Source organism: Callospermophilus lateralis, chromosome 1 (assembly GCF_048772815.1).
Source record: "Callospermophilus lateralis isolate mCalLat2 chromosome 1, mCalLat2.hap1, whole genome shotgun sequence".
Classification (NCBI taxonomy): domain Eukaryota; kingdom Metazoa; phylum Chordata; class Mammalia; order Rodentia; family Sciuridae; genus Callospermophilus; species Callospermophilus lateralis.
In genome coordinates, this window is record NC_135305.1 from 16565755 (window position 1) to 16591725 (window position 25971).

At 41.2% G+C, this 25971-nt stretch overlaps 1 protein-coding gene across 1 annotated transcript in view; it reads left to right on the plus strand.

The window, feature by feature from the left end:
• The first annotated feature begins 877 nt into the window (after positions 1–877).
• Positions 878–25971, plus strand: part of LOC143397151 (uncharacterized) — a 116957-nt gene continuing 91863 nt past the window's right edge. Inside the window, 2 exon segments of the mRNA XM_077109920.1 lie at positions 878–1520; positions 1605–6589. Coding sequence (XP_076966035.1) covers positions 878–1520; positions 1605–6589 — 5628 coding nt within the window.

Consider the following 25971-nt stretch of genomic DNA (forward strand, 5'->3'; position numbering starts at 1 on the left):
TTAAGTGTAACCGATTAAGAAAGAACCGGATGGTTGGGAAAGAACCGGGTAACTATGTCCCAGGGCACGATTGAGCAAACAGGAACAGATAAGCAGGAACAGAGAAAGCAGAGTGCTAATATGTGGCTGCTTTGTGGTTTTTCCGGGAACATAAAGTGAAAAACAACTTTGCCCTTTAGGTAACCTATGGGCTGGGTTCAAAATAACCAATAAGAAACCTGTTGCTTACCGCGCGCGCGAAACCTGCCCCTTTATCCTATAAAAGACCTGTACCCCAAAGCCCGGTGTTCCAGTTCACCAAAGCTCCGGCTGAGGTTTTGCTGAGCACCCACAGGCGCCTGTGTATCAATAAATTGCCTCTTGTTTTTGCAGCCAGTGTCTCGTGCGTTTTTTCCTTGGACAGGGAGACGGAGGGTCTTTCATGTGGAGGTCCCACCGAGATTCCCCTGTACCCCCGTCCAGATCCCTGCCCAAGGAACACCCGGCAACCACTGGGAGGTAAGCTGGCCAGCTCATGTCATTTTGTGTCTCTTTTGTTCTATGTTTGCAGTCTTCGGTCGTTATCTGTCTGTGCGCGGCGTCCGTACGATTATGCGTAATCGCTCTGTTTTCTGGGCATCTCGAGAAGGAGTTGACGAACTCGGACTTCTCTCCTGCCACCCTGGGAGACGTCCCAGGGATTCAGAGGGCCCATTTTTGGGGGGCCTCCAGTGTTTCCGAGGAGTACACTGTCCTTGTGGGTGACGGAGTCCCTCCTCCCCCTAATCCATCAGATACTTTCGGTTTGTGCCGAGGCCGCGCAGCGTTCTTTGTGTCCAGTCTGATTTTTGTATCTGTCTTCTTGCCTTTGTACCTTCTAATTCCATCTGAGACTAACATGGGACAATCCATACCAACTCCCTTGAGTCTTACTCTTGATCACTGGCAGGACATTCGGAACCGGGCTGACAACCTGTCGGTAGAAGTCAAAAAGAGAAAATGGACAACACTCTGCACCACAGAATGGCCATCATGCAACATCGGCTGGCCTAAAGAAGGGACATTTAATCTTGAATATATCTTGCAGGTGAAGTCCCGAGTTTTCATCCAAGGACCACAGGGGCATCCTGACCAAGTGCCCTACATCGTTACTTGGGAGAATTTAGCTTCTGACCCACCTCCTTGGGTTGCCCCTTTTTCTCACCCTAAGCTTCCTCCCCGCTCTCCCCTCGAAACTCCTCCCCTATCTTCCACCCCACTTATCCCGGTCCCTGCACCCCTTCCTCAAACCTCTAGGCTTTACCCCATTCTTAATAAATCTGAAAAATCGGCCCCAACAGGGACAAAACCAAAGAAGGTTTTACCCCCAGAGGATACAACTCTCATAGATTTGATGACCGAAGAACCCCCACCCTATCATCCCCAACCTTTACCTGCCCCTGATCCCAATCAGGTGTCCTCAGGGGAAGAAGGCAAGGAGGATCGAGAAGATTCAGCTCCTCGTGACCCTCCAGAGCCTTTCCCCATGGCGGGACGACTCCGTGGGCGCCGAGAACCTCACGCCTTAGGGGATACATCTAGAGCCTTCCCCCTATGGCAGACAGGAGGTCCTAATGGCTAATACCAATACTGGCCCTTCTCCGCTTCTGATCTTTATAATTGGAAAGCCCACAATCCCTCTTCCTCCAATGACCCTGTAGCTCTAACTTCTTTGATTGAGTCTATTCTAGTAACTCATCAGCCAACATGGGATGACTGTCAGCAGCTTTTACAGACTCTCCTCACCTCAGAGGAAAGACAAAAAGTACTCTTAGAAGCCCGTAAAAATGTACCAGGAGATGACGGCCGCCCTACTCAACTCCCGAATTTGATTAATGAAGCCTTTCCCTTGATTAGGCCGGACTGGGATTATAACACTGATGCAGGTAGGAATCACCTACGTCTCTATCGCCAGTTACTCATAGCAGGTCTCCATGGAGCAGGGTGGCGGCCCACCAATTTGGCACAGGTAAGACAGACTACACAGGGATTAGAAGAAACTCCAACTGCATTTTTAGAGAGACTAAAAGAAGCCTATCGGAGGTATACACCCTTTGACCCTGATAGCGAAGAACAGAGAGGAAATGTCTCCATGGCATTTATTTGGCAGTCTGCCCCAGATATTAGAAATAAGTTGCAGAGGCTAGATAACTTACAAGATTATTCTCTAGCAGATTTATTAAAGGAAGCAGAAAAGATTTTTAACAAAAGGGAAACTCCAGAAGAGAAGGAAGAAAGAATTAGGAAAGCGCAGGAGGAGAGAGATCTTAAGTTCAAGGAAGAACTAGATAAAAGGGAAAGAGAAAAAGATCGAAAATGTAATAAAGAACTAAGTAAGATTCTGGCCACTGTAGCTCAGGCAGGGCAAAAAGGAGATAGAGCAGATAGAGAGAAGGAGCGAAACAGACCCCGTGTAGACCGAGACCAATGTGCCTACTGCAAAGAGAAAGGACATTGGGTTAAAGGTTGCCCAAAAAGACCCCCCAACCCGAGGAAAAACCGAGCTACTCAGCTATTGGCCTTAGATGAAGATTAGGGAAGTCAGGGCCAGGAGCTCCCCCCTGAGCCCCGGGTAACCTTACAAGTAGGGGGGCAACCTGTGACCTTCCTAGTGGATACTGGAGCCCAGCATTCGGTGCTGACACGGACGCCAGGCCCTATGAGCCACAAAACAACGTGGATCCAAGGTGCCACGGTAAGTAAGCCATACCGATGGACCACCAAAAGAGAGGTACACCTTGCCTCAGGTAAGGTTTCCCATTCATTTCTGCATGTGCCTGATTGTCCGTATCCACTACTAGGGAGAGACTTATTAACAAAACTAAGAGCTCAGATTTATTTTGAAAATGGAAGTGCTTCCATCACCAGGCCAAATCGGACCCCCTTACATGTACTGACTTTTAAATTAGAAGATGAATACAAGCTTTTTGATAAACCCCCTGAGTCTGACAAAAAGATGGACTATTGGCTTAAGTCTTACCCGGAAGCCTGGGCTGAAACAGGGGAAATAGGAATGGCTAAACAACAACCTCCCATAGTCATTCATTTGAAAACTACAGCTTCCCCCGTAAGCATTAAACAGTATCCAATGTCAAGAGAGGCCTATCAAGGCATCAGACCACATATTAAGCGCCTCCTAGACCAAGGCATTTTAACCCCTTGCCGATCACCCTGGAACACCCCATTGCTACCAGTCAAAAAGCTGGGGACAAATGACTATAGACCAGTCCAGGATTTAAGAGAGGTGAACAAAAGGGTGGAAGACATCCATCCCACCGTACCTAACCCTTACAACCTTCTCAGCACTTTGCCTCCTACCCATACCTGGTATACTGTTCTGGATTTAAAAGATGCCTTCTTCTGCTTAAGATTGTGCCCTCAAAGCCAGCTCCTTTTCGCTTTCGAATGGAAAGACCCCGAAGGAGGAGTCTCCGGACAACTGACCTGGACCAGGCTGCCACAGGGATTTAAGAACAGTCCGACACTCTTTGACGAGGCCTTGCATCAAGATTTGGCTGACTTCCGCAGAAGGTACCCTTCTTTGATCATGCTTCAATATGTGGATGATATCCTTCTAGCTGCCACCACTGAGGAGGACTGCCATACAGGTACGGAGGCATTACTACTAACCTTGGGACAGTTGGGATATAAAGCATCTGCAAAAAAGGCACCAATTTGCCAGATAAAGGTTACCTGCCTAGGTTATGAACTCCATAACGGTCAACGATGGCTAACGGCTGCCAGAAAAGAAACAATCTCGAGCATACCAACCCCTCAAAATCCCAAACAACTACGGGAATTCCTGGGTACTGCAGGCTTCTGTAGACTTTGGATCCCGGGGTTTGCCGAGATAGCAGCCCCCTTATATCCATTGACCAAACAAAATAACCCTTTCACCTGGACTGAGGAACACCAATTGGCATTTGACGGTATCAAACTAGCCCTCTTGTCCGCCCCTGCCTTAGGCTTGCCGGACGTCACTAAGCCATTTGACTTGTTTATAGATGAAAAGCAGGGTTACGCCAAAGGGGTCCTGACCCAGAAATTGGGGCCCTGGAGGCGCCCTATAGCCTATTTGTCAAAGAAATTAGACCCTGTGGCATCGGGATGGCCACCATGTCTCCGGATGATAGCTGCAGTGGCTATACTAATCAAGGATGCCACCAAATTGACTTTGGGACAGCCATTAACTCTATTGACCCCTCATGCCATTGAGACAATAATTCGCCAGCCGCCTGACCGCTGGATATCAAATGCCCAACTCACCCATTACCAGTCCCTGCTGTTGGACACGGACCGAATTCAATTTGGCCCCATGGTTACCCTAAATCCAGCCACCCTCCTGCCACTCCCAGGAGAAGCAAGTCCCCATAACTGCCAGCAGATCCTTGCGGAAACGCAAGGAACCCTGCCTGACCTGACGGATCAACCCATGAAGGATGCAGAACTGGTCTGGTATACTGACGGAAGCAGCTATCTGTTGAATGGGGAATGGCGAGCCGGAGCAGCCGTCACCACCGAGTCGAAGGTAATATGGGCGAGTGCACTACCGGGTGGAACATCAGCTCAGCGGGCAGAATTGATAGCACTAACACAAGCATTAAAAATGGCTGAGGGGAAAAAGCTAAATGTGTACACTGATAGTAGGTATGCTTTTGCCACTGCTCACATACACGGAGAAATATATAGGCAGCGGGGGCTGCTCACGTCAGAGGGAAAAGAAATCAAAAATAAGATTGAAATATTAGCTTTGCTTAAAGCTCTCTTTCTGCCTAAAAAGTTAAGCATCATGCATTGTCCCGACCACCAAAAAGGAAACCACTCAGAAGCCAAAGGGAACAAATTGGCAGACGAAACGGCCAGAAAGGCAGCTCTGGGGCCTCAACTCTTGACAATAACTCTATTGCCGCAATCATCAAAAGACCATAAGGATCAATGGGTCTACGAGGACAAAGATTTAGATATTATACAGAAATTAAAAGCCACTTACAATCCAGAGAACCAGACCTGGGAGTACCAAGGAAAGACCCTAATGCCCCTTAAGAATGCTAAGGAACTTGTAAAATCATTGCACGGACTGATGCATCTTGGGGCTAAAAAGATGAAAGCTCTCCTGGACCGAGGAGAAGGTACTTTATATCTTCCTAATAGAGATCTACTCCTCCAACGGGTTGCTGAAAATTGTCAGGCATGTGCCCAGGTAAATGCTGGCAGAGTCAAAGTGGGAACAGGTGTCCGGGTAAGAGGACATAAACCCGGAACTCACTGGGAAACAGATTTTACTGAAGTCAAGCCTGGTATGTATGGATATAAATATCTGTTAGTCTTTATTGATACTTTTTCTGGATGGGTAGAAGCATTCCCCTCCCGCCATGAAACCGCTAAAGTTGTTGCTAAGAAATTACTGGAAGACATTTTTCCGAGGTATGGAGTGCCTGAAACAATTGGGTCGGACAACGGGCCTGCTTTCGTCTCCCAGGTAAGTCAGGCAGTGGCCAGTTCCTTGGGGATTAATTGGAAGTTACATTGTGCTTACAGACCCCAAAGTTCAGGACAGGTAGAAAGAATGAATAGAACTATTAAGGAGACTTTGACCAAATTAACGCTTGAAACTGGCACTAGGGACTGGGTGCAACTCCTACCCTTAGCCTTATATCGAGCCCGAAATACTCCGGGCCCTCAGGGACTTACCCCGTTTGAGATCCTATAGGGTGCCCCACCACCTGCTGTAAATTTTTATGAAACTGAAATTTCTGCTCTAACTACCCCATCCATGCAGACTCATTTGTGCGCTCTGCAGCTGGTCCAGAATGAGGTCTGGAAACCGTTAGCAGCAGCATATAAGGAAGGACTCAGCGCCCCGTTGGTGCCACATCCCTACAAAATCGGAGACACCATCTGGGTGCGCAGACATCAGAACAAGAACCTCGAACCTCGGTGGAAAGGGCCTCACACCATCCTGCTGACCACCCCTACTGCAATCAAGGTGGACGGCGTAGCTGCCTGGATCCACGCCTCCCACGTGAAGACTGCTCAGCCGTTGGAATCCGCTGACACCCACCAGGATTCAAAATGGAAGTTACAGCGAACTCAAAACCCACTAAAGATGACTTATACGCTCCTAACTATCCTTACTTTCTGTTTTGCTCCCCTTGTCTTAGGGGAGACCCCTCATATAGTGAAAGATTTAACCTGGACCCTCACCAACGTGGAGACAAATGCCCAATTAACTTTAGCCTCAGGACACCATTCCCTGAATACCTGGTGGCCAAACATGACTTTTGATCTATGTGAACTAGCAACAGGGTCTTGGCCAAATACCGAAAGAACTCAAGGAGACTCTTACCCCCCTTGTAGGTTCCGCTCATGGTACATCTGCCCAGGGTGGAAACCATATTCTTGGACATGTGGAGGGTTGAACCACTACTACTGTGGGTCATGGGGATGTGAGACCAGTTCAAATGGATATTGGCTGAAATGGCAACATAAGAAGGATTATGTGCAGTTCTCTGAAACAATTCCAGGAGAATCTAATATAACCCTTATATTCACCCCGGAGGGGCGACAGCAGGTAAATTGGCTTATAGGAAACACCTGGGGATTGCGCCTTTATCGCCCCAGTGGAGAAGATCCAGGGATTGTGTTCCGACTTAAGTTGATTGCACAAGAGTCTCTCTCTCACTCAATAGGACCAAATCAAGTACTAGGGGATTAGATCTACTCTTTCTGCAGGAAGGGGGATTATGTGTGGCCCTAAAAGAACAATGTTGTTTTTATGCTGATCATACAGGGGTAGTCAGAGAAACAATGGAAAAAGTTACTGAAAGGCTGGCAAAAAGACAGAAAGAATTTGAAGCTCAGCAAGGATGGTTTGAACACTGGTTTAGTAAATCCCCATGGTTGACTACTTTGTTATCCACCATAGCAGGACCTTTAGTTATTTTACTGTTACTCCTAACATTCGGACCTTGCATACTTAATAGACTAGTGCAGTTCATGAAAGAAAGACTTTCTATAATCCAGACTATGGTTCTAACTCAACAATACCAGTTGCTCAAACAACAAACAGGGTCACAAACAAGCTTAGTCCAAGAACCTGAGCAAGCAGGACAATGGATATAAGATTCTATCCATGAGAAAGAAAAAGGGGGGAATGAAAGACCCTAGCCCAGTAACCCAGGCCCAATTACAAAACCAATAGGGCATGTTGCAAACCCACGCAAGCACCACCGGAGGTGTTTATCTGATAATCAGTTAAGTGTAACCGATTAAGAAAGAACTGGATGGTTGGGAAAGAACAAATAAAAACAGGTCCCAGGGCACGATTGAGCAAACAGGAACAGATAAGCAGGAACAGAGAAAGCAGAGTGCTAATATGTGGCTGTTATGTGGTTTTTCCGGGAACATAAAGTGAAAAACAACTTTGCCCTTTAGGTAACCTATATGCTGGGTTCAAAATAACCAATAAGAAACCTGTTGCTTACCGCGCTCGCGCGAAACCTGCCCCTTTATCCTATAAAAGACCTGTACCCCAAAGCCCGGTGTACCAGTTCACCAAAGCTCCGGCTGAGGTTTTGCTGAGCACCCACAGGCGCCTGTGTATCAATAAATTGCCTCTTGTTTTTGCAGCCAGTGTCTCGTGCGTTTTTTCCTTGGACAGGGAGACGGAGGGTCTTTCACTCTAAAGTCATATGGAAGGTCAGCAGGTAGATGTGAAGGTACTCAATATCTTTAATCAACAGGGTTATAGTGGCATGCCAATCAGAACACAAGGAAATATCCCATACCTGTTAGAGTGGTTATTATTTTAAAAAATAAAATAAAATAACAAGTGTTGGTGAGGATGTGGAGAAAAGAGAACTTTGGCACTCTGTTGTCAGGAAAGTCAATTGGAGCAAACATTTTAGAAAACAGTATAAAGATTCCTACCCCCAAAAAATGTGAATGGAAGAAAGACACAATTGTGCTTTATAATGGCAACATGAGCACATGATTGTTTTTGAAGTTATCCATAGCAGAATCACTTGGGGAAAAGCCTACACATTAAAGGTAGCCACAATGCCTGGAAGCCACCAACATCATGGGACACAGAGACTACACCTAAGTGTCTCTCTATATAAAGGAGAAACTTATTTGCAAAGGTTTCCAAAGAAGGATTTATGATCCTAGAAAAAATTAAGGGTACTTTTTTTTGGGGGGTTTATTTTTGGTACTGGGGCTCACACCCAGGGCCTTTTGCATGCTAGACAAGCAGTTCTACCACTGAACTACACCCCCACACCTAGGGGACTTCATTTAACAAAAATGACAGAGAGAAGAAAATAGATAAAAAATGTGGCCAGATTAACATTTGTAAGTATTTTATGTTCATGAACATTATAGAAGCATCATCCTAAGTAGAAATTGAAGAATATGGGAAATGACAATCCCTGGGAACAAGACAAAACATTGATCCTTTCCCAATGAATCGGTTCCCAGTGACAAGACAATCCTTGGGAAGGAGATATCCACCAATCCTAAAATTGCAGTCCCTGGGAAGAAGACAAGCATTGATTCTTTCCCAATAAATTCTTTCCCAGTGTCAGTGCCATAGATCCTGGAGGGAAAGAGATAAGCCCTGAATGCTGAACCCTAGACCCTCCATTCTTGCCCTGTAAAGATGTTGCCCAGTAAAAACAAGTTTCAAATTCTCACAGTGTGTTTCCAGGATGCCCAAACTGACACATTCTGTTAAAGAGATTGAGTCATCTCTCAATGTACTCAATAAAAACCCAGACCCCTTTTGTAATGGAGGTGGGGCGGGGAGGGGCATTTTCTGCCCAGAAAGTGAGTCCCTTCGATGCCTAACTCCACTGCTGAATAAAAGGCATAATTGATCCATGAAGTCCACTCCTATCTTGGTTATTTGTGCTTTCATTATGGTGCCAAAACCATTTTGGTTACTTTTGCCTACAGAAGTTATATTCAAAATAAAATTTATTCATTGCAAAGTATTTTGCCACCAGCCTCTGTGAAGAGTTCGAAAACCGTCAGGGGTTTGTTTGCACCATAACATAGTAAAATTTACATTTTTACTTATGTTCACTTTGGAGCTTTACCATCTCATTGTTTAATTTGAGAAATAAACTTTCTTATGGAGAATAGCCTTTTATTATTAGAATGTATGAAGGATTTAAAATATTCATCTGATTCATTTGGTTGGGCATGGTGGTGCATGCATACAATCTGAGGCTGAGGTAGCATGGTTACAAATTCAAGGTCAGCCTGGGTAATTAAAAAATAAAAAGGTCTGGGGATATAGCTTAGTGGTAGAGCTTCCTGGGTTCAATTCCCAGCACTGAAAAAAAAATTAAATATTAATCTGGAAGAAGTAACAAAAAATAAAGTCCTAGAGTAACTCCCTGATGCCATAAAGTTAATAAATAAAATCACAAAATCAATGAAAGTAAAAAATGCTCACTGATCAGGTTATAAGAGATGTGTAAACATCTACCTGAGCATGATCAAATGGAGTAAATGTAGAATTGTTTCTCTTTGAGTATCAGAAATAGACAGATCTGCATGTAGAAAGAGCATGGACCCATCATGGAAAAAATAGTTTCAGTGCACTCCCAGTCAGGTAGATCTTGTGGGAATGTGATTCTAAGGCAATCATTTTGTCTCCGTTTTCTTCCTTACCTTGATAAAATAAAATATTTCCCAGCTGAAAATTTAATGATTCCAGTTGTTTTAAAAGATTGCATTTGGGGCTGGGGATGTGGCTCAAGCGGTAGCACGCTCACCTGGCATGCGTGCGGCCCGGGTTCGATCCTCAGCACCACATACAAATAAAAGATTGCATTTGACATTTAATTTAGAGTACAAATTAAAAAGTTGTTCTTTTTTTGCTAAAGTAAATTGTATGAATAAACTATTAAAATCAGGGTTTGTTTATGTAAACAAATGCTTCAAAACACTCAACAATTTCAAAGTTTTTTTTTGTTTGTTTGTTTATTTGCGTTAGTAGGGATTGAACCCAGGGGCACTCTATTAATGAGCTTTTATTTTTTGAGACAGAGTCTTATAAATTGCCAAGGCTGACCTGAACTTGAACTCTTCCTGTCTCAGCCTCCCAAGTTGCTGGGATTATAGGCATGTGCCACTGTGTCTGGCAAAAGTTTTTATAGCTAATGAATAATTAGTGAGGACTTTACTTCAATAACTTTTTTTAAAAAGGCTAAATCTTTTCATTTGTAGTCTTGTAAGAATGCCGAGGACAGAGTGTATAATTTATTATAGAAAATGATCTCATGGGCAGCTGGGAAACATAAAGCTCATCTATCAGGGATTGCATTTTTATTCACATAGGCAAACAGTTTGCTCAAGAGTAGATTATTTTATAATTGTATGTGTTTGAAGAAATTTACTTATATCAAAAGAGATGCAACAATAACATATGCCGTGCTCTGCAAGCTTTTAAAAATATAGCAGACTAAGATTCTGGATGGTAGACTTAACCATGCACTTTTTAAAAGCCCTGCAACCATCTGTCCCTTATTTTCCGGGACAGATCTGGTTTCAATATTTTTTTTCAATCATCTCTATAAACTTCCACAATTCTTTAGAAATTTAGATATTTGGCAAGTAAGAAATGAACTAAGTCAGTATACATTCAAATAAAAACATACATATATAAAAAGAAGCCAAAGTGATAGAAAATTGTAGGTTTAGGAAATATTTTGATTGTTTATAGGAGTTCATGCATGTCTAATATCTACTTAGTATCATCATAGACTCAGGAACTATCAGGAATAAGCGTAAATTCTAATCAATGCCCCACATCTCAGAATATACGTTTTCAAACAAGCATGGCTCCACCTCTGTTCATTGCTCAGTTTCCGCCCATCTGTTCTGGTAATTACTTTTCCTTCCTCATTGTGGTTTCCAGTGTCTGGACAGGCTTATCCTGTTTCCTCCGGATGATGGGTTTTGTTTGGAGTCAGTTTCCTGATTCCTCTTCCTTTTCCTTTTCATGCGCTCCTATTTGGCTTCCCATTTGCACTGCAGACTTACACAGTGCATTCTAAATACTATTCCAACAATAATTCCTAAGATTCAGGACTGGAACACTCTGGCGCTTGATTTTAGTAGACGTTTTGTATCATGGCACACATCCCATGCATGCATGCACATGAGAAGAATATGGTGGATGAGTTTGTGGAGGGGGGAGTGGTGAAGTGCTTTAGACACATTGTGATATCTAGGTTGTTCACATACATGTGGACAATGATGGCTAAAACTCTACTTGAAAGACACAAAACTTAAGTTTAAAAAACTTAAATTGTCAAAAATGAAGTCACAAAATTCTTTAGTCCAGAGGAAGCATAGACTTGAGAATGCAGTCACTTAGGTCATTCGGATCTGGCACAGCAGTTTCTGCAGACTCTCTGATGCCATAAAGATAATAAATATCCCCAGTAAGATCCTTTTCCTGCTTGTCACAATTCTTATCAGGAATGTATATCATAAATGATCATCAACCAATCAACAGCTTTTACGGTTTCTATTGACCAATGCAATTGTAATAACCCATTTGTTGTAACCTCCTTCTTGGGGTGGGGGGGCGGATACCGGGGATTGAAATCAGGGGCACTGAGCCACATCCCCAGGCCTGTTTTGTATTTTATTTAGAGACAGTGTTTCACTAAGTTGCTTAGAGCCTCACCATTGCTGAGGCTGGCTTTGAATTTGTAATCATCCTGCCTCAGCCTCTCAGGGCTGCTGGGATTATAGGTATGCACCAATGTGCTCGGTCTCCTTCTTGTTCTTATGTTTTAATCTATGAAAACACAGACCCCTTGGATGCCATTTTCGGACAACTTACTCTGACCAACTAGAACTTGTGTTTCCCTCTGGATGGTCATCATCATAACAGCCCAAATAAACTCTTTGTTCTCACACTTAGAGTGCCTTTGATTGCTTTTTAGGTTGACAACAAAAGAGATCATCTAGTTATTTATTGGTGCTGGGACAGTAGGATGGCAGGGTATATTTCTCTTAAGTGCCAGCTATCAAGTTGCAAAATAGAAGAGAAGAAATAAAATCCAGGAGAAGTCATTATCAAAAATGCAACTTGCTCACAGGAAAAGGAAATTCATCTTTAGCTACGGTAGTAGAAGGGAAATGTGACCACAAAAGGCCCAGTCCAAATGAGGGCTATTAAGGACAATTCTCCAAGTTTCTTGCCTTTCTGCACATCTTGCAACCAGGACACTGACTGCCCTTTGTTCTGAGTTAACTTTTCAAGGACATTCAACTGCCTTGAAACAGAGATAGTGTCTTCCTTCATAGGGAAGAAAAAAATTTGTTTACCATTCAGTTTAGTAAAATAATGGTTCCTTTAGGGTAAAGGGCAGGCTTATAGTCCATTATTAAAAAATTCTTGCTCCCTGAGCTCAAAATATCTTCTTTTGCAACAGAACTTACTATGTGTGCCGGCAACAACTGGACCTTTTATCATCCTGGGGGAATACGGGATTGGGGAACTGGGGCAGAAATGCATTTTCTCTGGCTACTGCTGTTTCTGTGAATAATAAGCAGTTGTTATGGTTTAGATGTGGTGTCCCTGAAAGCTCATGTATGAGACAATTCAAGAAAGTTTGGAGGAGAAATGATTGAGTTATAGCCTTACCCTAATCTGTGAATTAATCACTGAAGTGGCAGGGTGTGGCTGGAGAAGAGGGGAACTGAAGTCTATATTCGTATCTGGCAAGTGGAGTCTCTCTCTGCTTCCTAATCCCTGTGATGTGAGCTGTTTCCCTCTGCCACACTCTTCTACCATGATGTTCTGCCTTATCTTGAGCCTGAGGAATGGAGCTTGCCTTCTCTGGACTAAGACCTCTAAAACCATGAGCCCTCAAATAAAATTTTCCTCCCCTACAATTGGATCCTTTAGTCACATCAGTGAAAAGCCTGACTAAAACAGCAGTCCTTTATTTCTGTTGTGATTTAAAAAATTTTTTTCTGTGATGCTGGGGACCCAGGGCCTTATGCATACAAGGTAAGCACTCTTCCACCTGAGCTATATCCCCAGCCCAAGTCCTTCTGATACAGGCATCTTATGTTTCTACCAGCATCCATAAAACTGTGGCAGCCTAACTAGATAGCTTGCATAGCAGACAAAATCTCAGGCAGCTTAAAGTCCTTAATAGGACCCTAGGCACAGTATTAGGATTAGGTGGGATCTCAGTGTTCTTTGTGCTTCTATAACAGAATACCTGAGACTGGGAATTTCTAACAATCAGAAATTTATTGTCTCACAGGTCTGGGATGCTGAAAATCTAATATCAAGGTGATAACACTGGCAAGGGATTTTATTGGTGAATCATCATATGACAGACAACAAAAGGGTGAGAGAAAGATAAAACAGGGCTGATCTCACCCTTTTATAATGAGTCTACTCCCCTGATAATGGCATTAATTCGTTCACAAGGGAAAAGCCCTCATGGCTTAATCTCTGCTTTATGTTCCCACCTCTTAATATCATTACAGTGACAATTAAATTTCAACTTGAGTTTGAGATGGGGCAAGCATTCAAACTATAATATGAGGGCACCTGATCTAAGGGAATTTTGTGATAGGGAGAAGAAATGCTTGCAATGGAGCAGAGGATTTCAGTTTTCCTTTATAACTAAAGAAGAACCGTTCTCGTGGAAGGTTCATGAGATTCCAGACAAGTGCCAATACTTTGACCGGGAGTTGGCAGTAGAGTGTTGTTTTGTGGTAGTCATGGTGAGAAATCCCAGGTACCCAAGAGAGCTCGGTAGAAGAGATCGGATGGCTTTGCAGACTTCCCATGGAGAATTCATGGGTATTGCTGTCCTAGAATGCCACACAAATCCTGGGCATTTCAGTCTGGGTACTCTGAGGAGGTTAGCAATCTCTATATGTTTCTGTTTCATAGGCGCAGACTTCAAGTGAACCCTACATTGTTTCCAAGGAGAGCAGAGCAAGTTGTAGACTGCCAAATGCAGGTATGGCAGATTACACACAGAACAGGAAACAACAAGACTTTTTTTTTCTTTTTTCTTTTCTATGCTGAGGATTGATCCCAGGGCCTTGCACACACCAGGCAAGTGCTCTGTCACTGAGACCCTAGCCCCCAGTCCCACACTTTTTCTTAAAGGCCAGATAGTTAAAAAAAAAAATTATTTTATTTTTTTTATTTATTTTTTTTATTTTTTATTTTTTTTTGTGTATGTGTGTATGTTTGTGTGATACAGGATATTGAACCCAGGATACTCTTCCTTTGAACTACATTCCCAGCCCTTTATAATTTTGAGACAAGGTCTTACTTCGTAGACCAAAGGGAGCTTGAACTTGCAATCCTTCTGTCTAAGCCTCCCAAGTAGGTGGATTATAGGTACCAGGATAGACAGTAAGTATTTTGGTCTTATGATCTCTGTAGCAAAGATAGACAACTCTACTATGGTAGAGCAAAGTAGCTATAGATGATTTTTATGGGCAGGATTACATTCCAATAAACTTTTATTGACAAAAACAGGAGCAGGCTGAGTTTTGACTATGAGTGGTAGCTTGCAAATTCTTGCACTAAATGATTGTTATACAGGCTGGTTTTAGTGTGCTGTCTGACCTCAGGAGGACATTGTGCTTTTTTAATGTTTTGTTTTGAAAAATTTTTGGTTTTTTGTAGTATCAGGGATTGAATCCATGGGCACTTTGTCACTGAGCCACATCCCAGCCCTTTTTAAATATTTTATTTAGAGACAGGGTCTCATTAAGTTGCTGAGGCTGGCTTTGAACTCAGGATCCTCCCTTCACTTCCTGAGTTGCTGGGAGTAGAGGCATGTGCTACTGTGCCTGGCTTTTGTTTTGAAATTTTTATTTTATTATTATTATTTTTTGTGCTGGGAATTGAATCCAGGGTCTTGTACATATGAGGCAAGCACTCTACCAACTAGCTATATCACTAGCCCTGTTTTGAAATTCTTAGTACTTCTTTTTAAAAGGGGTCTTCACATTGTCACTTTGTCACTTTGCACTGAGTCCTAGTTATATATAATCTTTTTGCAGTTGTATCATCGTAGACCTCAGCAGAACCAAATTCAACCTGATATTTGCAGATTAAAATTATGAAATGAGGTCAGATGTAAGATATGAGATATGTGCCAAGCATACTTTAGAGATAAAATATTTCCTGGTTCAGCAGCAAGAAAAGTAGGAAACTGTTTCTTATCAGTTATATTGACCTATGTGAAGAAAGGATGGGTCTTTAGTGATCCAGTAGGCATATTCTGGACCATTCTGGTTTGGGACTGAATATCCAATATAAATCTGTGACTGAAACACACTACCTCTTGCCCCGATTTTGAGCATACATAATTTTAATTATATATAGTTTCTCAAACATTTCTCTAAAAATTCAGGATTGATTTTTTTTTTCATAATAGCAAGTCCCGTTGCAAGTTGAATTTCTCATTGTAGCTAAATACATTGGTATCTGTCATAGTCCATTCGGGCTGCTAAAACACAATACCTTAGACTTTCTTTTTTTAAAAAAATATTTTTAGTTGTACATGGACACAATAACTTTATTTATTTGTATGCAGTGCTGAAGATCGAACCCAGTGCCTCACACAGGCTAGGTAAGCACTCTACTGCTGAGCCACAACCCTAGGTCCACAATACCTTAGACTTTTGAACAGCTTTATTTGCAACAGAAATTTATTTTGCACATTCTGAAAGCTGAGAAGTTCAGTATCAAGGGGCTGGCAGAATTGGTGTCTGGTGAAGGCCAATTTTCTCATAAATGGTGCAATCTTGTGTCTTCACGTGGTGGAGGGACAAACAGGCTCTTTTTGGCCTCTTTTATTAGGGCATCAATTCTGTTCATAAAGGCTCTGCCCTCATGAGCTGATCACTTCCCAAAGGCTCCACTTTCTTTCTTTTTTTTGGTACCAAAGTTTGAACCTGGGGGTGCTTAACCACTGTCACATCTCCAGCCCTTTTAAATATTTTATTTAGAGATAGGGTCTCCCTGAGTTATTTTAGGGCCTTGCTAAATTGCCGAGGCTGGCTTTGAATTTGCCATCCTCCTGCCTCAGCTTCCCAAGCTTTTGGGATTATAGTGTGTACCATTGCACCCAGCTTCCACTTCTTAATAGGGTTACACTTCAACACAGGAATTTTGAAAGTGAAAAAAAATTCATACAATAGCAGTATTGTTTATATATCAATATCGATCTATTACTTTCTCTTTCTTTTTTTTTCTTTCTTTTTTTTTTTTTTTTTTTGTGGGTGCTGGTAACTGACTCCAGAGCCTGACACATGGTAGGCAAATACTCTACCACTGAGTTACACCAATCTGTTAATTTTAATTTTGTCAATTTGCCAAGATCCTGAGCTCTTGGCAAATTAACAAAATTAATTCAAACGAAGACCCACCACAGAATCAATAACTTCAGGAAGGCAAACATCATTGTAACAGATCAGTCATAGTCAATAGTCTGTTCTATGCCATGTGCCTCCTTGTAGTTTTTACATTAGGCATTCCCCAGTCTACGATGACCTATTAAGGCCATTTCTACAGGGGCATTGTATGGCTGACTCTCAATCTGGTGACTGACTGGGTGTTTGGGGATAGATTGATATGATGAGGAGAAAAAGGAAAGTAAGGGAAAAAATAAGAAAAGAGGTGATACAAAACATCCCATCATACCTGGGTTTGATGTTTGATGGGGAGTGTGAGAAGCCTAGTGATCCTGCCTGGAGACGGGGAGTGGAAGACTACTTCACAAGTGTCCTCAGCTCACTGAATCATCAGAGTATGGAGACTGAATGAAAGGTCATTTTCACATTTGATGAGTTTGCTCAAGGTTGTTAAACTTCAGAACAGCAAAGACACTTAATTATTATAACATACATTTCATAAGGTCAATGTTATTTAAGAAAAATTGCTTCAGATTTTGTGAGGGTGTGAGGTGGAATGGATACTGGGGATTAGACCCAGGGCCTCACACAGCTAGACAAGTGCTCTGCAACTGAGTTATATTCCCAGGCCCTGCTTCTGATTTTAATAGTTGCAGAATTCTGCTAAAGAAAGAAATCTGAAGACTCTATTTGACTCCAAGCTTGGGAAATAAGATATGGAAAGATAGGATACAAGAAAGATATCATAAATTGAAACAAATTTGTACATCAAATATATCATTTTATTTTATTTTTTTGGAAGATAAACTGACTTTTCTCAAAAACCAAAAATTTAAAGACATCTATAAAATAAGTTATAAAAACCAAAGAATGATTTGTAAACATGGTGATATGGCATAGAATATAATGAGCTTTAAATAACTGGGTTAGCATCTTAGAATAAAATGTTGAAGATACTTATGTAACTCAATCTTTACCATGTGCTCTTTTATTTTATTTTATGTTATTGGTACTGGAGATAAAACCCAGGGGTGATTTCACCACTGGGCTATATCCCCAATCCTTTATATTTTTAACTTTGGGACAGGGTCTCCCTAACTTTCTGAAGCTGGACTTGAACTTGTGATCCTCCTGCATTAGCCTCCCAAGTGACTGGGATTACAGGTGTGCACCACCATGCCTAGCTTTTTTCTTTTTTTAAATTTTGGAACAGGGTCTAGCTAAGTTGCCAAGGCTGTCCTCAAACTTTCAATCTTTCTATCTCAGCCTCCTGAGTAGCTGGTATGATAGGCATGTGGCACCAGTACTGGCTTAAAGTCAATTCCTTGTAAATGGTGACACTTAATGTTTAGCACTGTTATTTTCCTTTTTCTTCTTCTCTTTGGGTGTTCCTTTGCTTATTATATGCCATTCATACAAGCATGGAAATGCCTCTGTTATATTCCCTAGGAAGATTACAGGAAACAAGCTTTCTTACCCAGTCAAGGTCTTCTGATCCCAAACCCTTAAGTTTCTCTCCATCAGCAGGAATTAATTAAAGAAGAAATGACCCTCAGCCCTTCTCCCATAGGAATGAAATGACCTAGCTATATTTTATCTATAAATAAAATAAACTAAATTTTATCTCTCTGACTCCATTCTGCCTTTTTGACATGTTTATTTTCCTTCCTAGTTTTCCTGAGTCATTCTCTCCTTAGCACCAGATTCTAAGAACACTGGTCTGGCTGCTAAATGTCTCATGACAGAAGACTGAAACTGTTCCCACCATAACAGCTACCCTCGCCTGGCCAAAAGAGCTCCACGTGGCTAATTCTGAGACAGTGGCCTAGGATAATGACCAACCAGACCACAGGTGGACCAAGATGACCTGTTTTGCCAGCTCTGCAAACCTGTAGACCTTTTGCTCCCCTTTTCTATAAAATTTCAAAGCTGTTATCAGTCCCTCAAAGACAGATCTGAGGTCACTACCCCTTTATGTTCTTTCCACTGTGGCCAGACTGAAAATAAAATTCCTTTCCTTCCTTTACCATTGATTATGTCTTTGATTGCCTTTTTGAGGCCAATGGGTGAGCCTGATCCATTGGGTTCCCTGAACCCTGGGCTTTCCCTTATCTCTGGTAACAACTCCATGCCACCACTGTTGATGATGTGAGTCATGAATGAATGAAATGCATTAATTGGGCTTTATTCCTGAAATTCCACCTCCACTTGTGATAGTCCACTTTCTGTTACTATGACAAAATACCTGAGAAAAATTAACTTAGAGTTGGAAAATTGGTTTGAGCTCATGGTTTCAGAGGCTTCAGTTCATGGTGGCTTGGCTCCATTATTCTGGGGCTGCAGGGAGGCAGAACATCATGGCAGAGACTGTGTGCTAAAGCAAAGGTGCTCACCTCATGGTGGCAGAAAGAGCAAGAAAGAGGGGCTTCAGTGACAAAAATATCCTTCAAAGGCATGGCCACAATGGCCCAACTCTTCCAAGTAGGTCTCACTTCCTTTAAATTTCCATCACCTCCCAGTAGCACCACCAACTGGGACCAAGTCTTTAACCCCTTAACCTTTGAGGCACATTCTAGATCCAAATTATAATATTACTACTCTTCTTTGCACCAGAGATTGGATTAGGGTAGAAGAGATGTCATGAAGCATTTCTTCTTGATCTGACCCTGACACAAGCATCTTCCACGTGTTTTACTTGTCCCAGGCTAACCCCAGGAAGGATGTTATCCAATGTACCTTCAGGACATAAGCCCCCAAACATAGATACCTATTTTGAAGATGTTTTCTGGGGTCACTCCTGGCACAAATCATTCTACCAGAATCCTAGAAGAAAACAGATGGCAAATTAAGATAATTTAAGGATGATTTATACAAAGTTGAGAGTAAAGGAAAGAGAAAGGACACCACTATGGAGGATAATAACAATAGGGAATTGTTTCCTAATGAGAATTAAATGGGTTAAAGGGGTTGGGATTTCCAGAGCCTGAGTTGAAGAGGGTTTATAGAAAGGGCATCTGACAATACCTGAGTGCTTTGATCAAGTTCTTAGAGATCTTGCAAAGAAGGAGCTAGGGAATAAATGTTCTGACTTGACAGAACATCCCCCGATTTCCTGTCCGTTCTTCCCATTGGCCAGTCAACACTGGTCAGCTCTCTGGAGCAGAAAGGTTCAGGAAGGTGGAAAGCAGATCCAAAGGAGCAAACCCCAAATATATGCAGGACTGGTGGCCAACTGTATACCAAATAAAAAATATCCATGTAACTGGGCTTCGTGGCACACACCTGTAAACCAAGCTATTTGGGAGACTAAGGCAGAAGGATCAAAAGTTTGAAACCAGCCTGGGCAAGACCTTATCTTGAAGTAAAATGAAAGAGTTGGGCATGTAGCTCAGTGGTAGGGTCCTTTTAAAAATAAGCCTCAGGGCCCAGGGTGCATGTATTTTTTCTGTCTTCTCCCTTCTCCCCCTCCATAGCAAGATTAGGGATATAGTGTTCTCTTTTCTTCCCCTAGTTCATTGTCCTTGAACACACACACACCACAGGGAGGAAAAAGCCTGCCAGAGGATCTAATCAGTGACTACCTCCCAAATTAACAAGTGAATCCTAACATACCATCAGGGGGCCCCCTACCAGAGCACACCTGCAATGCAACCCTTGAAGAGTTTCTTTAAAATCCCCATTTTCCTCCTGATGGGCAGAACCACAGCTTTTGGGGCAGGAGTCCTCTGTGTTTCTTCTTTTCTAGCAAAGCAATAACTGTTTGTTTGGCTTGTTTCCTTTTGCTCAAAACTGTATCTTCATTATCAAATCGGCATGGATTGGCTTTGGGCAAAGATGTAACAGTAGAACACTTGCCTGGCATGTATGCAGCACTGTGTTCAATCTCTAGTAACACCACCCCCCCTCACCCGCTTCCCCCACAAATCAATGTACACAAAGATTGGAGAGATCCTTATATCCACACCAAATATAAGACAAAAAGTGACAAAGAAAACAGAATCACAATTATAAACACACCCACATAACCTCTATGGATACATTTTCCCCCATCTAATAACATAGCTATGAAAATATGAAAAAATATAGCTATAAGAAATCAAAAGAGAAATTGATGGATAGAATATAGTGAGAAGCTTTTTTTTTTTTTTTAAAGACAGAGAGAGAGAATTTTTTTAATATTTATATTTTAGTTTTTGGTGGACATAACGTCTTTATTTTATTTTTATGTGGTGCTGAGGATCAAACCCAGTGTCCTGTGCATGCTACCACTCGAGCCACATCCCCAGCCCGAGAGAAGTTTTAATATACAATTTAGATAAGTTCCAGAGAGGTTGATAACAACTACTTTGTGGACAAAATTGAAAATATTCTAGAGCAGTAGTGTTTTACTTGTCCCAGGCTAACCCCAGGAAGGATGTTCAAAAAAAACTCCACAGAAAAGGTGGATTGGAGTTATTAGGTTGCTATGCCAGGCATTGGTTTGAGAGAATTTATAGTAGTCTAGCTTTAAAATGAGCTTCAATGAAGGACCCATGTTGGAAATTGAGTTCAATGGACAGTATCTTTTTTTTTTTTTTTTTTTTTTAATAATCCTTTTCTTTCCCCCAGAACTAGGAATTAAAACCAGGGCCTCCTCCAGGCTAGTTAAGCACTCAACCACTGAGCTACATCCCAGTGCTTTTGTTCTTGCTTTTTATCTTGAGACAGGGTCTGCTAAGTTGCTGAGGCTGGCCTTGAATTTGTGATCCTCCTTCATCAGCCTCCTTAGTAGCTGGCATTATAGGCATGCACCATTGCACCTGCCTATGTATTCCATTTGTTAAATAAGGTTCAGTTGTTATGCTGGAGTTCGGGACCCCCAAAAGACCACCAGAGACCAAGATCGATGTAAGCAGCAAAGAGGTGTTTATTGCGAGCTAGCTCGGTCCTCTGCACACACGGCAACTGGTGACACTGAGAGGCCCTGAGCCCAGGGTTTGCAGCAGTTTTATACACTCTTTGGGGAAGGCAGGGACTTCACATACATCCTAGCATTTCTTAGCAAATCATCACACACCACGGGAAAATCCTAAAACAACTCTAAAACATGATTAGCACATTCACTGGTGGGAACAAGTTGGGTAAGGATGATTGGTTAGTACAAGAGGGGGATTCATTTGAATTGATTGGTTTAAGCCATGAGGGGTGTACGTGCTGAACTACATGGTTTCCCAACTTGTTATCAACCACCATAAACTAGTGGGAGGGTCATCTGGCATCCCAGGTATTTCCCTGTCTCATGTGATTGGTGGTTGCTAGGGGGTTGCTATGGGTCCCTACCTAGCCTGACTGTGTCAGGGACACCAGGTGCAGCAGATCTTTCCTGTTATTGGTAGATAAACAACTCAGCAGGGTGGGTATGTGCCTAGGAGTGCTCTGTGGGTCTTTCCAAGGACAAGGGTCACCCCCCCCTTCCTTGGACATGCTTTGCTCTTAGAGGCTGGTTTTTCATTCCCCCCTTTGTCTGGAAACTTGGGAACCAATCATGGTTCCTTCAGTTGGGGCCTATTTGGGCAGGTTCTACATCTTGGTAAACAGTAATCTTCAGGGGATCGTCTTCAACTTCCCAGACCCACTCAAAATTGGCCTCTTAGATCCATCTAACCTGACTCGATTTAGCTGTCTACACTGACTATCTATTTCTGGCTTCATTCCCCCCTAATTTTAGGAACTCTTTATTGCTGAAAGGAGAAGGGGTGATGGCTCGTTCTGGCTGCTTCAGAGCTGAAAAGAGTGTCGAACATGAGGGGACTCGATGACATGGGGGTCGACGTGGGGGACGTGAGTTCCCTTTTAGAAGTCAGTTCCATTTGAAGTCTGGTTGGGGAAAAACAGGTTGTCATCTGGAGATGGGTGCTTCTATGAGAGAAACAAAAACCATGAGTACTAAATAAATGTTGCAGCAGCTGGAACATGTCACTGTACAGAAGTTCCCTCACCAGGCTTTAGCATCCCTAGTCATCAGGACTGTAAACATAACATTTAACTTTTAGGGTTACAGATGTCCTTCCCCTTAAGATACAGTTTAATAATTTAATGTCATCTGATCTTGCAAAATCCTTTTACTAGTATGACCTTTGTGTCTAATAGAGAAATCTTTAATTCTGTTACTTAGGGCTGGATAATCATACTAGCAAACACTAAGCCTACCAGTGTAGGTTAGAAATAGCTATAGGCTTTAAACTAAAAACTACTCTGGCAGTTCCTTTTGATAGTTATCAGGCATCCCTGCCTAAGAATCTCTTTTGTAGCCTACAGTTTACTTATTCTTGGAAGTTACATTTAACTATTATTATTATTTAAAATGCCCAGGAATAGCTGTGTTTTGGTTTTAACTGCCTTTGCTAGGTGTTTAAGATGAAGCAGTCAAACTGACTTTTGTTTCTATCTATTGTTAACAGTCAGCTGAATTTCCATGGGAGTCCTGGGGGAACTTGACAGCAGCTTCTCAGTTCTGCTAGTGCCATTTGCGCTAGGATGGGTCCAGGCCTTGCTTGACCATGTGGCTTCCCTTGGAAGCATCAGGGATGTCTCCCTTCTCCGATGACCCTCCTCTTCATAGCAAATGCACTGATTGGCTTTCTGTTCTCCAGTGGTCTCATTAATCTCCCTGATCGGGAGGTTATGTGGCCCAGAGTTGCAAAGCTCTTTAGAGATGTCCCCTGTTCCCTGGATTCAGACTGACTCAGAGATCAAGAGCCAAATATTGGTTTTCTTGGCCCTTTTAATTTACCTTTAAAACTTAATCTTAAACAAATAAATTTCAACAGCCTTATATTAAGAGTACTGGGCTTTAATGTCTATTTCTCTATCCTGAAAGTGATAACTCATTATCTTAAATTAACCCAGGTTGTGTGTTCTTAAACCAGTACCTCTGCAAAACATTAACAGGCAATCTGTAGACCATTTATAAGAAAACTACAAAATAAAATTAACAAGAGTAAAAACATATTTAGTTCATGTAATAGCTACCTTGAATTTGGGCAGAGTTATACATTATAATCCCCTATTTGAGATCCAAGTAATCTTGACAAAAACCAACTTTTGGACACAACTTTAAATGTACTGAAATCTGGCCTATTTCTTTTGGAGTCATTTTTAAATGTTGTGAGATGGGACACAGAGCCTTATCTCAGGTAAGGCGGGGCTCTTCATAAATCTCAAGTACTATAGTTCTGAAACTGATCTTTGCTTTTTAAACATCATTTTACAAAGCCTACATAAATTGTTGCTCAAGTTCACATGAATATTAGCTAACACAATATAATATCACATCTAAAACATGAATTAAAGAAAGGCTGAAAGCTTTTGACCTTTTGTAGAAAAGTAGCAAAGTACTTTTGTGTTTTACAATATCAACCTTTACACAGATTAGGTTCTCATTAACTTAAAAATACATTTAAATTGTATCTTAGTGTAAAAAGTAACATAGAACTTTATATATCTTATTGATAACAAGTCCAGTTATAGAACACAAATTATATAAATGAATCTCCAACATGTTTTTCTTTCAAGCCTAAAATTACCATACAACTTTAGAACACCAGCTTGATATAATGTTCTTTTAAAGCTTCTACCTTACAGACTTGTATACCTGGAAGATATGAACACATTAATAGCACCACAATTACATTGATGATTTTATATTAACCAAGTTTAGCTTTTAAAAAAATAACATATTATAATATTGAAAAATAACAGTTGTTGTTTAACCATAGTTGTATGATTTTTAATTTCTTTAAGATTACTTGCTCAGAAAAAAATTTACACATATAACCAATTTACAGAGACCTTCTTTATCACTTACTTAAACCCTCTTATTTACTTAATCACATAGACACTCTTATCCAGAAACACATTTTCCCTCTATTAAATCCATACCTAAAACCTTTTAATTTCTCTTTTCCATCTGTTAACCTCCTTTTCTGTTCACATTTTGAAACAATCCTTGTAAAATTTTGAATTTAGGCAGATTATTTTATAGGTATCAATATTTATTGGTTTTTTTGAACACCTAGAAAAACTTATAAGTTTAATTTGAAAGACATCTTTACTTTCATCTGTTTACCCAATGTAAATTGAACCATTTGAATCATGTGAATCAAAGATATTTGGATCCATTTTTTAAATTTTTCATGAGTGCTCCTCATATATCTACCAATTGTCATATCACTGCATGATATATGGACATACACACATACAACACATAACACAAGTGTGCACACATAACACAAGGCCTTGTAGCTTTTCTCAGGTGAAATCTCCATTGCAATGTTCAAAAAAACTCCACAGTTGATTAAAAATAGAACTGATCAGAAAAACATTAACTTAGGTCTGTAGGATCAAAATCATGAGCTCAAAAAAATACAGAATCTAAGAAAAAGCAAGAGTCCTAGAAAAAATGACTGGCCAGTAATTAGTAAATACAATTTACTTTTTGGTTTGGTCTAGTTGAGTTCCAGTAAAAAGACACTTTTGCTCTTTTTTTCCCTTAGGCCTCAGATCAGTCTACTATTGAGCTCCCAGGCTTCTTCAATTTGCATTTCAACTTAAGTCCTGGCTGAGGTCTGGAAGGAACTGGGAAAACTGGAATTCTGAGCAGAAATCTCATGCCTAAGGCATTTTAACCATAAGACACAATTTTCAGGTTTGGATGTTGAAAATTATAATACAAATTTAAGATACAATTAAAAAATTTTTATATCTTTATATCTTCCTAAACTAGGAAAAACTTGCTCACACAAAACTGAAAATAGGATCTTACTTGATAATATAAAAGCTACCATCAGAAGAAATCCCTTCAGGATCATTAAGCCACTTCCTTTGTTCTGAAGTTCCTAAAGTAGTATTAAGTTAAGTTATTAAGTTAGTATTAAGATAAGGCATATCTCCTAAATCACCTGAAAAAATTCCAAAAGAGAACCACACACTGCCATGTATATCCAAAATTAAGCTTTAAAAATTTCCAAGACTGTTGCTATTCAATGTCATTCAATAAGCCAGACTAACGTCCCAATCCAACACTTTCCTTTCCTAAATCCTACACACTGAGGGGAAAAAATACCATATCATAATTTACTATCTTTGCCCAAATTAATGCACTGGTACACCTAGTGAAATCTTCTCAGGCTACCCAGTTCAAAAATTGATGAAAAAATAAAACTAAATGATTGGGAGTTACTTGCCAACTTGGAAGTAGAGTTCTTTAATTTTCCATCCTAAATATTTAAGTTCTCTGGCATGAATTATCTGAAATCATGAACTAAACAATTACCTAAACCCAACTTTTAACTACAGGATTGTGCAATGCTTCAAAAACCCATTCAGATACCAGATTGTTAAAATAAAAAATCATCTTTTAGACACACATTCAGCCAAGATCATCCCCAAGAAACAATCTATAATAACCTTTAAAACAGACAGACCAGATAAGAAAAAAATCTCCCCAGGTTTCTAACTCCCATTTAATTATGACTCCTATATCAA